General features: G+C 43.1%; 1 protein-coding gene across 1 annotated transcript in view; it reads right to left on the reverse strand.

Moving 5' to 3' along the window:
• LOC119401409 (RNA polymerase II-associated protein 1) overlaps nucleotides 1-13,901 on the reverse strand; it is a 38,600-nt gene extending 24,699 nt beyond the window's left edge. The window contains exons 1-8 of the mRNA XM_037668187.2: nucleotides 13,404-13,901; nucleotides 10,894-10,971; nucleotides 10,168-10,396; nucleotides 9,522-9,680; nucleotides 6,693-6,854; nucleotides 4,578-4,702; nucleotides 2,200-2,310; nucleotides 665-766 (exon numbers count right to left, since the gene is read on the reverse strand). Coding sequence (XP_037524115.1) covers nucleotides 665-766; nucleotides 2,200-2,310; nucleotides 4,578-4,702; nucleotides 6,693-6,854; nucleotides 9,522-9,680; nucleotides 10,168-10,396; nucleotides 10,894-10,971; nucleotides 13,404-13,676 — 1,239 coding nt within the window. The 5' untranslated portion in view covers nucleotides 13,677-13,901. The remainder of the gene's footprint in view (nucleotides 1-664; nucleotides 767-2,199; nucleotides 2,311-4,577; nucleotides 4,703-6,692; nucleotides 6,855-9,521; nucleotides 9,681-10,167; nucleotides 10,397-10,893; nucleotides 10,972-13,403) is intronic.
• Between the last annotated feature and the right edge of the window lie 220 nt (nucleotides 13,902-14,121).

Raw genomic sequence — 14,121 nt, forward strand, 5'->3', positions numbered from 1 at the left:
CTGCAAGGAATTATTCTATGGGCGGTGTAAAAGAGATTTTCCAGCTTGAAAGAGATACATAGATGCCACTAAAATACAAATATTGGGCAGCATCGGTATGGTGTCTTTAATCTTCTTTCTAGTGTTTGTCAGCATCTCGAATGGCAAGCTGAGAAAGCACATCCCATGACCACTGGAATGCAAGTTTGGCATTAAATTTTTGCGAAGCTTAAATTTTCCTGATTTGTACAATCCTGCATAGAGGCCCTACATGACATCCTGCAGAGGTCCTTTATTACACTATCCCAAAATGTAACGAAGCCTTTATAGAAAGTGTTGTCCTTTCACGTTTTATTTTCACCGTGGTTACAATGCATCCGTATGGTTCCAATACATTCACATTCTGGTAGCATCGGTGTGTAGGCCAGTGGTTAAGACACTCACTTTCGCAGCATGTGGAATGGGCTCACACCCAGCCCCGCCAAGAAAATTTATTTGCTTTCGTTAGAGTGATGATTGTCTTACATGACAGAGGGATGAATGGACGAACAGTTTTCATGTTGAGTTGGCGTAGATACGCTTGCGCGTTTGAAAACGAGGAATTAAGTTTGATGAGCTATTCAACGGACAGCTGAAGCTTTTGAATGCAGGAAAAAGATGGGCAAAAGCAATACAAGATGTTTACCTTTGTGAGCATGCGCTCCAGCAGTTGCAGGGCCAGCAGGCGTTGTGAGCGCACCTGGCTTCGCAAGAGCCTCAGGATTTCTGCAGTGCTGTAGCCGGCCAGCTGAAGATCAGTAAAGACGGTTACTGTCCATGCAATGTAGTGATTGTTAACACTTTAACAGTGACACTTTCAGTCACACGCTTGGTTTAAATTAACGTTTTCAGAACGTGACTTTTAAATTCACAATGCATGCTCCTTCGACCCCCACTCTCAGTCACTATGAATAACCAAAAAAGAGAGAGAGAAAAGAAAAAGGAAAAAATTCAGAATGTGTGCACCCTTCGACTTGCCAGCATAACAGAATACTCAAATCAAGACAATGCCATAATTGAGCATGCAGCCCCATAATATCGCACAAGTGGCTTCTTGTGAGAGGGACCGTCTATCATTTATACTTACGACATATCTTCCAACAGAAGAACAAACAGCATTGAAAACGAGTCTAGGACTAGGATGAACACACGACAATGGGCCTTATTATTTACTTATTATTTTTTTTTGTCTAGTACCCATTTTTAGCCCTTCCTGCTCGTTTTTCCAGTCATGTACCTGCTAGCTCACCAATGCGCATTATTACAGTAGAACCCCGCTGATACGTTTTTGAAGGGACCGTAGGAAATAAACGTAAGAGACGGGAAACGTAAGAGACGAAAAACAGGAAAAACGGCAAAATATTTAGTGGTACAGAATTTTATTTCAATTCTTACGAGCAGCACGAAAATTGGTGCGCTCAGCCGCGATCTAGTTGATGGATAGAAACGCGGAGCTAAGGACGGCCTCATCCACAGAAATGTAATCAACGTATGTGATTTTTTTAACACCAACAGCTCTAGGCATGAAAGAACTAAGCACACGCAATCACGACCAGCGCGGCGAGTCCGACCGCGAACCGCACGCACGACCATGCGAGCTCCAACCAGCTCGAACTCCTCCCGTTCTCCGACAAATAACGATGATGATGAGTCTACGCCAACGCAATGGCAGAAGTGAATGCCAATCTCGAAGGCCTTGCTTTCGCAAGCAATGACGTCATACACGCCATGTTTGTGCAATGCAAATCTCAAAGGCTATGCTTTTGTCAATAGTAAATGCCAATCTCGAAGGCCTTGCTTTCGCGAGCAGTTACGTCATAGACGCCATCTTTGCAATTTGAATCTCGAAGGCCATGCTTTTGTTTGCATCAATTGAAAGATTCTGTTGCTTGCGCCTCTCATGCGGCTAATATTACGGTCAAACGAGGCCAAGCTGCGTGAAAATGCACCATCGCCACTCTCTTTGGTAGTCACTCGGTCGGCTCCGAGCGCACTTCGCGACGTATCATACGGGAACGGTCCGACAGTTACGACGTAACAGCGGGGTTCCCAATACATTGTATCCTATGGGAGCTATGCCGGGACCGGCGGAAAACGACGTAACAGCCGGGAAAACGCAGCAGTGAGGAACGTAACAGCGGGGTTCTACTGTAATCGGACATTTCATACAATGAGCCTGACCTCGGGGTTATCGCCGTGGTGATGCAAGCCCCTGTGAATTGGCACTTCTTGGTCGGGAGGCACCAGCTCCCCGTCAAAGTCGAATCGCCCGACACACGGTGCAGCCGCATCCTGCGCAACAGAACGATTACACATAAAACGAGGAACAGTTGAAAAATATAGAAGTTCTAAAACGTTAGTATAATAATAATTAAGCAAAGCATGTGACCCGCAATGCAAACATGCCATATTCCACACGCTAATGTAATGCAGACATAACGCAACTTATGGGCAGACACTGGTCTCCTGGAAATATCGCCAAAAAATATACTTTTTGAAATAATTTTTTATGCAATCTAGACATCCAAAATAACCTATTGCTGCAATAATAATGCATTTTGATGAGTGTTTTTTTGTTATTGTGCTCTAAAGTCAGCTTTATGACCATTTTTGCTCACCAACAGCCCCAACAAAGAGGCACTTTTCTCCTATTTGCTGTGCTGTTGCCCGCAGTATGCTTTGATATAGAAGTGAGATTACCATGATTATTGTTGCAATTGAAAGCTTACGAGTACTTGCACACAATAAAGGTAACAAATTATGATATCTTTCATGAAACAATATTTTATTTGGTGATACAACTCACAAATATTCTGGGGTTCCCAACCACCACATTACACATGGCAATAACTTTGACATGAATGGAGCTAAAATTGCAGTGATGGTCTAGCTGTGGTCTCCAATTGTTCTAAAATATGGCCATATAAATTTTTCTGGGATATTTAATGATAAAACTGCAGAAATGTTGGTTAAATCAATTTTTTATAGCATACTGATTATCTCGAAAACTACTTTAGAAAAGAAAAAAATGAATTGGATATCTGCTTTTAGCAGGCTAAAATATATTTTGGCCGAAGATTTAATCTGTATATGATCAAAATTGTAAAAAAAAATTTCGAAGATAGTGGTCACCTTTTAACAGCAGACAGGACTGCAAAAGGTGGAGACTTTTCCCAAGGCTTGCATTTATAACCAAAATATAGTATTACGTATGAAAGGTACGCATTATGTTTTTGGTGTAACAGCACTTCTAACACTCTTATGTCACTAAGTATAGCGTAATCACGACACTGAAGGCGTCATGAATACAGAATGATTTTCCAGCGAACAAATGGAGTGACACTTTGCTATGACCAGCGGCCACAGTGCAAAACACTGTATGATGCATAATGGAAGCATAACGGTACACAGAGAATACTACATGATTTGACGTTACCGCATGTCCACGTGTTGTAGTTGCATGTGAAGTAAGCATTCCACAGGGAGAATAAAGAAAGCACCCGCACTAAATACACAGAGTGAAACTTCTACCACAGTGCTACTAGCATTGTTTCTGCATTATGTCTGCTAAGCATACCTGCCAGCTTAAGTTTTCTAGCCAATTAAAGAAGACACCGTATATGCATGGCTTGCCAATTAATAATAAAAAATTATTGCTGGGATTTTACGTTCCAAAACCTCGATAGATTATGTGGGACGCCGTAGTGGAAATCTCTGGAAATTTCATCCAACTGGGATTCTTTAACGTGCACCTAAATCTAAGCGAACATTTCGCCTCCATCGAAATGTGGCTGCCGCGGCCAGGATTCGATCCCACAACCACGTAGCTTGACAAGCTTTTCTAATGTTTCAGATTGCAACATACTCCTTTGCTGCTGACAGGTGGAGGGTTGAATATCGTCCAGTGTTGCACACTCCCCCCCCCCCCCCCTGTAGTGGTCTGCGAAAAGCAGCTTTTGAGACCAAATCAAATGGTGAAAGATGCAAATAGAATCAAATATCAAAAACTTTTCCATAGTTTCTGAATACTGAAAAGCCTTATTTACAGTTACTATAATATTGTAATATGATGTTATAACATGATGTCCACATCCTAGTATTTGTAATTGTACCATTAAAAGCACAAACGGAACATCAAGGACAAACAGGCAGTATCCTTGCTTACACAGAACTTTCAGAGAATGTGCATGATTAGCTCTCACGTTTTGTGCGTATATACTAAGCCCGGGGGATTAAAACTTTATCATTCTTTCGCACCAATATTGTGTAGACGTGTTTAAGTATTTATCAATTGTTCGAAAAATATTCGTATTTTTTAGTAGTGGCTATTTGAAGTGAAGAAGAAATCCAGTTTAATCGATGTAATAATCAAAATTTTCAAACATTCACACACCACTATTTCCTCACAGTAGTACAGAAAGAAGACAGATGCAATGAAATTTGTTCTTGCATATCAAGTGTAGGCTCTTATCTATTCTGCTTGCTTGGCATCTCCCATGCTTAGCCATGAGCCAAACACAGACTCAGCAACCAGACTCCAGGAGCTAAGATTACGACACCTTGGGATCTGGAGCCTTCACGGGCGGGAGCATGGTCATCCACTGCAGCTTGTCTTTCTCGACGTCGTCCATGTGAATCCATTTCTGGGCTGCTTCCGATGGCTTGATTGGCAGCTCCTCTTCATCTGCATGGTGTGCCAAACCAAAACACGAATGCAGCTAAAAACCAAATGGCAGTTTTCCACACTCTGCCATGTGACCAAGGATGGGTGTTTTTCTGCTGCTGCACAACTATAAGAACCAAACTACCCAGAGCAAGCTTACACTAAAAAAATTCTGGACTATAGTCAGATACAGTCTATAGTCAGATACAACTTTAAGGGCCAGTAAACAACCTCGTGGTGCAAAATTTGTGATGGAGAGATAACTGCGCAGTTGTACGATGTGAACTTGCTCTCGCAAGAATTTCGTGAATAAGTGCTGTTATAAGGAACGAAAGAAGGGGAATTTCAAGAGCTTGTTTTTATTTTTAAGACTCAACATTAATTACAACTAACAGACAAGAAAGTCAAGGAAAGTATAGGGGATGTTATTTGTAGTAATTATCATGTAAATGTGAACAAAATAATGTGGACGAAAAGATAACTTGCTGCTTGCAGGGACGGAACCTGCGTCCTTTGAATAACGTATCCGATGCTCTACCAATTCGGCTACAGCAGCGCTCATCCCCCCATCCACTTTATGGGGTATATATGTGCATTTAAGCGTGGAAGCCTTTTTCTGCCTGCTTTCTTGTCTGTTAGTTCTAATTATTGTTCAAGGAAGTTACAGGTTGTAGAACAACCTGCTTCCACTGGTTTCGTTTTCTCGCTCAGCCTTGCCACCCTTCAAGAAAGCAAGAGGGGTAGGCGTAGCTCTTTGTTGTGACTACGCCCACTTTGGAAACGTAACACAACATTAGCAATTACATCCTTGGTGCGTAGCTAACAACTGAGCAAGGCTTCCACTACAAAAGCTTGTGTCAGAGTGGCGTGGTGAGGAAGCGCGAGGCACTGGCAAGGTAAACACATATGCCAACGCGCATGCGCCCTTTTCTAGCAGTAAAGTCACGAGACGCCTCTTGATCTCGGAAGCTTTTGTTCTGGCGATACCGCTTGTCCCCGTAGTCTTGGCTCTACAAAAACGGCAGAGGGCAGCATTGGAAAATGAAAATGCAGATTGTGTGGCCAAAACTGCATCACTGCAGGGCCAGGGCGCCGTTTCGTAGTGCAGAGCACCAATCTACGAAGTCGATGCTACGTAATCTTGCCCATGGGCAACATTAGGACACTGTGCAGGCGAAAAGGACTGGTCACACTTGTTTTTCGAAATGGAGCGCCTACGCAGCACCAAGCACTGCGATATTTGCAAAATGTGATGATTGCAGCCTTCTTCACAAACTAGCTGGCTTTTTTGGGAGGTACAAAGAAAGAGTCGGAGCATGTTTACTGGCCCTTTGAGAAGGCAGGAGAGGCCCCACCGAGACAATTGAAGCATGACCACAAATTACCTCTGTGACTAAACAAACAGCATTGCTTGGGTGCCAGGCGGTGGAGTCACTGGCAGCACGGCTCACATTCATGTGCCTTTGAGGTCGTGATTTCTAGAGTTGTACCCGACTGTAGTAGGCTCTAGCCGGTGGCCCCAATTCACATCCGCAGGACCACAAGGAATAGGAAGGTATGGTAGTACTATAAAAGTGAAGTATGTACTCATTTAGAGATCCCACGAAAAGTCAGGGCACATGGCAAACTGTCTTCAATGACAAATGAGCTCTGCACTCATTCCCCCCCCCCCCTCCCAATTCAGTACTTATTAAACTTCTACATGTCAACATCTGAAAGCTGTGTGTTTACTGCAAGAGCATCATGGTAAAAAAGAATTGAGCCTGGAAGGTTATGAAATACACAGCCGCTCAATCACTTGTCAGAGTGACAAGGACCAGAAACAAAACAGAGGGGGAGGGACAGTTGGGAAGATTAGGAAATTTAGAGAAAATTTTCTAGTGTGTGCCAATTTAAGAGGCATCACTGCAAGGGGCCTTTCACCGGATGCCGGCTTGAAATAGGCTGGCTACAATGAGTAGGATGATGATACTACAGGTCCATAGGTAGTACTGACCAACAAAGTGCTCACCTAATGCTGGCACTTGGGCATCATCTGCTTCGGAAGTATCAGTGGTAGAGCAAGCCGGCATGTTAATCTTCACTTCAGAAGCTGTGGTCACATTTGGCTTAGAAGAATCCAGTTTTGAACGTTCCATTATGAAACCTAAAGGGTGTAACTTGGTATGGGAGCCTGTGGAAGTAGAAATGAAAGCAGTCACTTGGCTGATGTAACATGCAATGAGGAGTCACCGGCACAAACTCACATAACCAGGCACAGAATTGAAAGCACACATAACGTGCGGCAGCGCTACCGACTTGCAAAGCAGCACTTCATCACTTAACATAATGCTTGATGCCAGGCACGTAGCCAGGATTTTTTTTTCGGGGGGGGGGGGGGGGGGGGGGCAAGGCCTAATTGTTCGAAAGAAAGTCTTTCCATGACAAAAAGAAAAAGAAAGTTGCCCGGGAATATAGAAGGCTGGATGATGAATTTCGAGGGGGGGGGGGTCCCCCTTGCCTACGTGCCTGCTTGATGCACTTTTTACACATTTAGTCTGTAAAATATTAGGTATTCTGACATAAGCAGACACCCGAGTCTGTTAAGGCTTCATTGCTAAATGCATAACTTACATGTGTCATCCACAAAGGTCGTTCATGCAAAGGATGTTCATTTAATCAGTTATTTTCAATTCACGATAAACATCTGAAATATTGCAGCATTTTTCTAATGCTTTCTTTAAATGACAAGCAAATTTTCATATTTTGTATGAAATGCAGTTGTCAGTAAGGCAATTAAATAGTGAACTTAAATGGTACTTAACATTTTGTGACACACATTATGACAGACTGTCTATAAATGTGTGAAATTTACATAATTTGATGCCAAGGTTCTGGAGACCAAATTTAAAGCAAGAGGAGGTGTTAATATAAATCATAGCCTGTATTATAGCAATTAATTGTAATTGAAATGTAAATATTTGTCGAATTATTGTAAAGTCTATAATGTTATATTTCTTCCTAAACAGAATTCAACGACCCACTCAATTTGCATGCAACAGTTATTCGCTGGCGGCGAGCATTCCTAAAAAGCCAAAAAAAATATTTTGAAATTCCTGCTGATACACCCCACATCCAACGTCTCATTAACCCTTTGAGGGTCGAATTTTTTCGCGAAATCCATTCCAAAAATGTGTAATTTTTTAATTGCTGAAATAAATTCTTCAGACGATTTTATTTAAGAAAAAAATTGTCTAAATTTTTTTTCGTGACCGTAAAGTGACAAAAACATCATTTTTGTTGTTACGTACACATGGTTTATTCGTAGTAAAATCAAGCAAAATCCTGAAAAAAAGAAGCTGAACAGTTTTTTATAAATAAAAATTATGCATTGTATTAAACGTAGCTCACCAGAGTACTTTTCCAGCTAAAAATGTTTGTGCTCTAACACAAAACTTTTCAGCGTGTGATAGTCATTGAGGCATGGCTCGCCGCGCACGCTTTTCAGATGTCGCTCCGTGATCGTCATCGGAGTCTAAACTCGTCAAAATATCCTCGTCTGACAAACTAAAATCCAATTAATCAGATTCTGATTCGGCACTTGGGGAATAGTCCGCATCTGAAGAATCGCTGCTCGACTCACCGGCAACAGAGCAACCGGCGCGCGCTTCCAAAGCGTCAACTGCGTCAGTGAGCGCACGCAAGAAAACTCTATGGTTGTGCGCCCGTCCGGAAAGCAAAACGAGTGAAAAATCTGCAGTAATCCTTCGCCTTATCGCCAACAAGACGTAGTTAGCTTTTCCGAGACCCCAAAACAGGAAACGCAATCACGGCGACGTAGTTTGTGTAATTTAGCGCCGCACGGAAACAGATGTAATCGCGCCCTGGGGTGCAATAAACGAGACAGTAACAAGTGGTCACCCTTTGAGAGATTAGAAACCAAACAGCCATCAGCTTTGCGGGCGCAAGAAGCGAAAACTACCCGAAGGACGAAATCGAAACCAGCCGCACCGCGTGCGCGCATTCCAATGCGCAACTGAACGCCACCGCGCCGCTTTGGAAAAAAAAAAAAAAAAGAAAGACGGAGAGACAATGGCGCATTAAAAAAAAATTCCACGTATTCCCGAAGCGTGGCAGCACATTCCAAGCAAGAGAAATGATCGAAGAAGGCGCGCGTTTGAAACCAACCACTCCGCGGGCGCACTCGGTTGCGCAAGTGATAGCCGGCGCGCCGTTTTGCGAAGCATAAAAAAAGCAACAACGGAGAGACATCGGCGCATGAAAAAAATTCCACGTATTCCCGAAGCGTGGCAGCACATGCAAAGCAACAGAAATGATCGAAAAAGGCGCGCACTTTAAACCAGCTGCACCGCGAACGCGCTCGGATGGGCAAGGGATAGCCGGCGCGCCGTTTTGGGAAGCAAAATAAAAATACAACGCAGAGACATTAGGGCATGAAAAAAATTCCACGTATTCCCGAAGTGCGGAAGCACAGGCCAAGCGAGAGAAATGATCGAAAAAGGTGCGCGTTTTAAAAATAAACGCTATGCCGTACATGTACGATGAAAACCCTTTGGTACCAGGAGGCTTCTGCCATACAGGTACGGCGAAAACCCTCAAGGGGTTAAACAGGGTACTCCCTCTACCAAAGCGATCGTGTGCAGCAAACTATTTCAACCAGAAGTGATATAAAGGAACTTTAGGCAACAAGAGTGCTTAATTAACCATTAGCTCAGTGTTAGCGTTCGCTTACTTGCCAATAATGCACGGAAGTGGCAAATGTAAGTCATGCTTGCAAATGAGGACGCCACATCGCTAAGGGTCAAATCACAATGGTGCACAAAGGCCTACCAGCACGTACCTGGCATCTGTTGCTTCGTACCAGACGAGGCATCAGTGTGCACGTTATCTTTTGAAGCAGAGATGCAATCGCCGGAAGCCATCCTTGCATGCTCTCTTCTCAAGCCATCTGAGTCTGCAGGTTTCCGTCGAGATCGCAGGAATGCCACCGTAGCAGGGTCTAAGTGACAGACAAAAATATTCAAGTGATGAGCCCAACTCCTTTGGCTAAAGATCCTATACAAGTTACATACTGGAAGATAAGGTGAAGTGACATTCATATAAATCTCTGCACTACAGTTCACTAAATTTTTATCATACAAAATGCAATGTGGGACACTAGAAGTGGCTGCAGAAATCTTTATTCTCTAATCATTTTGAAAACTATCTATTGAACTATCGCTTTGAAAACTATCATAAAAAGTATTAACATTTTCCCAATCTTTATTCTATAACATTTGAATGTGGCATATTTCACGTTCATTTGACCTTTGATTGAACTTGGAAATGTTGAAACAATACCTCTTCAGGTAATGCGCCTAAAGCGATTGAAGTGGCGTATTACTGGCAACAGATAACTAATACATGTCCAGGTTATATGTGGAAAACCACCTGGTTCATAAAAAGTGCACACTGTAACGTTGTGGACAAGCAAAGAAGAGGTGTACCCAGCCGAGAAAGGAGCTCCTGCTGTGCTTTCATTTTTTCCTCGTGCGACATGGAAGCCAACCGTCCGAGGTTTTCGGCGTGCACGGCTTCGTAATCATCCTTCGACAGGGCCGAGCCAGGTGGCGACATTGAAGATGGCGGTTTTGGAGCATCGCGCTTGTGCCCTGCTGCGTTCAGCGTCTTGAACCTCGACGCAAAAAGGCTCTTGCGACCTTGCACTGCAGCGCCCTGCATTAAAGAAGGTGATGCACCAGACGCTGTCATAAATGCCCAGAATGAAGGAATAAAGCCGTATTTCTGGCGCCTATCAATAACCGTGGTGAACAGTGGCAATGGAACTACACATGTCGGTGTGCATATAAAAGTGTCAGGCCTGTGAGACAAAGGCCTTCTATCAAAAACCACATTAATTAACTTGGAACATATTGTTCATCAAACAGCACCCACTGCTTTAGGCAAAGCTTGCTAATAGCCCTTCTGTAAAGTAATACTGCCACTATCACAACCACGTGACATATCTGCTGTAATGACTTTATGAGTCTACTCCCAAGTTGCACATCTTTTGTTGTAACCATGAAAATTGCCCGTCTATTTGGCTGTCGGTAGGAACACTCCTACTGCGTGAAATTAATCCGTGTAATTAATACCAATACAACGAGGTAGTGTAAGGAAAGCACCCCTGCAGACATTGGAAAGAGGTCAGAAGAAGAAAAATGTGTGCCTACCGAAACTCTCGTGGGCTCTGGAAATGGCACCGTTGTGGGAGACGGAGGTCTAATGATATCCTTGTCAACATTGCGTTCCTGCGTAATTTATAAAGACAAAGTGTTCATACATTATTAGTTTCGTGTGGATGGTCAAAAACACATAAATTAACAATCAAACAGAAAATATTCCCAACACTGGCCTTCTTTTGTGTAAGCCCATCCACATTACCTAGTTTGATAACCATGGGTAACACAAAAATCGCCATTAGTAACTACATAGAACACATTTTAATATAAGGCTAAAGTGTAGTCGGAACAGATTACAATAAGAGTGAGAAGCACGGCTAGTTGTTCATGGTGGAGACTTTTATAGCCGAGAATAACTTATTACTTTAGCGAAAAAAGAAAAGGCAGGACTGAATAAAACAAATAAGGACATGAAGCTGGGCTTTCAACAAGTTGTTTATTTTGCATGCCATAAACATGCACTAGTAAGAAAAGGGTGAAGAAATCTAGAGATTTCACCATGAAGCGCATCGCTGGCGAGTTCTGCCTGCTACCATTATAATGTCACGCACAACTGATGAAACCCCTCGACGTACATGTCATGACAAAATGTTTGCATGGATGTAAAGGACGTAAACTACTACTAGGATGTAACTGTTGTAAACTGCCCACTACGCGTCTGTGAGGTAATACAGGCACCTACGTAGCTGCACACTGTTGATGCTGTGGCTGATGGGTTGAATGAATTATAGCTCAGCACTCTGTAATGGGTTGGCAGCTCTCAACCACTCACTCATTACGTAGTTCACGTGGTGTGATGCCTGGTATGATCCTACGCTTCTGATACAAAATATTACATCTGTTAACGTGACTCCTCGCTCAACATGACGATTGTTTTAGGTTTTCTTCAGACGCAATATCAAGCACTGGCGGGGCTATGCAGTAGAATACTTGTCTGCTACGCAGAATTCCTGGATTCAAGTCTGCCTTGAACCCCGATTTTTATTCTTTGCATCTATCAAGAGTTTATCCTCACGGACAGTGCCGATTTTTCGCTCACAACCAATGCCGTTGATGTCGACACTGCATTTTCTGCAACATGACTTCTTCAACGCTATCATGCTAAAAGTACGATAAGTTTCATCCTGAAGGGCATAGTAAATGCATAAATCATGAACACTCACAAAATGCAGCATGCTATGCCTCTAAGGCAGGTAACAGCTATACAAGTTCTGTGCATGTGAAGAACCTCTTTATTTGTTCTAGATGCCCGACTTGTGATCTTAATGCCTAAATTATTAATAACAGAATGTGAATATTTTGTATTAGTTGTAAAAATGGCGGCTTAGTACTGGAAAACTATTAGAAAAGTAATGTGGTATTCAACTGAGTCTCAAATATTGCTATTCACACAACCCTAGTAAGTACTACTGCTAACGCTACTACTGCAACAAGTGAGCTACGACTAGTGGCACTTTGTGATGAAGAGTTATAAAAAAAAATAAGGAATAAATCTGCCAAGCTCGGGGCACATGGTTGATTAAGCAGCGGGCAGGATTAAACAGAGCAGGGATCTAGCTGAAGCAAAAATTCTTACAGATGTTCAGGAAGTGTTAGAAGTGCTAAAGGGAGAGTTTACATGGGAGGGATACTTTCCAGTATTAGAAAGTGAGATAAGACTTAGGTTTACGGAGGGGGGGGGGTGAAAGGAAAATGTAAACCATGGTTCATTGCATAATAGAGGTGGAATTGGTGAGATACTGGTGTATTTGTTCTCTTTCAGATAATGAAATACAGGGGGAACAACAGAGTTGACATGTTGCATGTGAATGGTGTATTCCTTGAGAAAGCATTGTTTCATTGATGCCATAGATAAATATATAAGAGAGATGCATCAACTTATTTAGCACTGTGACACACCTTAATGGACAAGGAGTGGTTAAGGCTTCTTTGCTTCCTCTGTTTGCATTGTTCCTATAATTCACATCATGAGATGGATCATATCCCAATATCAGCTAGTAGCGTTAGCGATACACACGCCTAAAGTGTGTGTCAGATTGAAACGTTCACCACTTGTCATGATACACACGCCTAAAGTGTGTGTCTGATTGAAACGTTCACCACTTGTCATCTGTAGTTATCAACTAAGCTCAAAAGCACTAGTCAGTAAACACAAGAAATTGCACTACACTCGGAATGTTTTCCTACGTCTATGCATCAGCACTTTCGTATGAATCAAGTGCTACTGTGAATACGAAACGAATAAAATTTCAGTGGTTCAGTCCTCGTCCTCAAAGTGGTGCGCAATAACGTAACAATGACTAGATACCAACTGGCCCAAGCAAGTACCCTTACAAATGAACACATCTAACACAGGTTTCACACCGTGCACTTTCAATGGCAATAGAAAGTGCCTGTAGGACACCTGCTGTTACGTACAACACATTAGCAAACACAATGCTTTTTTTTTTCCTTTTTTTTTAACGCAAGCGTGTACGCGCAAATACGGGACGATATCTTACAATGACATCGCACAGCACGGATTCCAGTTGCACGTGCACCACGTCAGGTGATTTATCGCTGGCATTTGACGCAGATATCGGCGGATTTCGATCACAAACACCAGTGGTTTCGTTTGGTTCAGCGACCGAGTGCGTCTTCGCTTCGGATTCATGATTCTTCCGTTCGGCTCGAACCACTTGGACCGATGGTTTCTCGCCGCTTTTCAGAAACTCTTCTTGCAAGCGAATGAGTTCCTCGTCAGTCTCGCCCTGTTTGGGACGACAAACATCCATCCTGATTCTGTGCACCGAGCGCGGAAAGATGCCACAGTTTTCCTTCAACACACCCACAACACAACACAGTGCGGCACAAACATATTTCCTTTCTTAATAGATTGACGATTACCGGTGACTCTGCTCATTACAAGAGCAATAACGCTAGTCAACAAGATACTGGTAAAAAAGGCCGAACTGACGTAAAACGTTACGCTTCCCACGTGCGTTTACGCTCAGCGCGCGTTGTCTGGCACGGCTGCAGCTGGATTCAAACTGCACATGGCTCAGCCCAGCGGCGGCTTTCAATGAGAGAGTGCGTGAGCATGGCCTCCGAGATTAAACGTGCCGGCAGGTTTTTAGCGCTCGGAGGCCACAACATGATGGGTGTAGTTGCAGAGTTGCAGTTCGGCCGCTCGGGAGCCACGGAGCGGAGGCGGTAAAAACTCGCGGCAAATGCAAACGA

This window comes from Rhipicephalus sanguineus, chromosome 8, assembly GCF_013339695.2.
Source record: "Rhipicephalus sanguineus isolate Rsan-2018 chromosome 8, BIME_Rsan_1.4, whole genome shotgun sequence".
NCBI classification, from domain to species: Eukaryota; Metazoa; Arthropoda; class Arachnida; order Ixodida; family Ixodidae; genus Rhipicephalus; species Rhipicephalus sanguineus.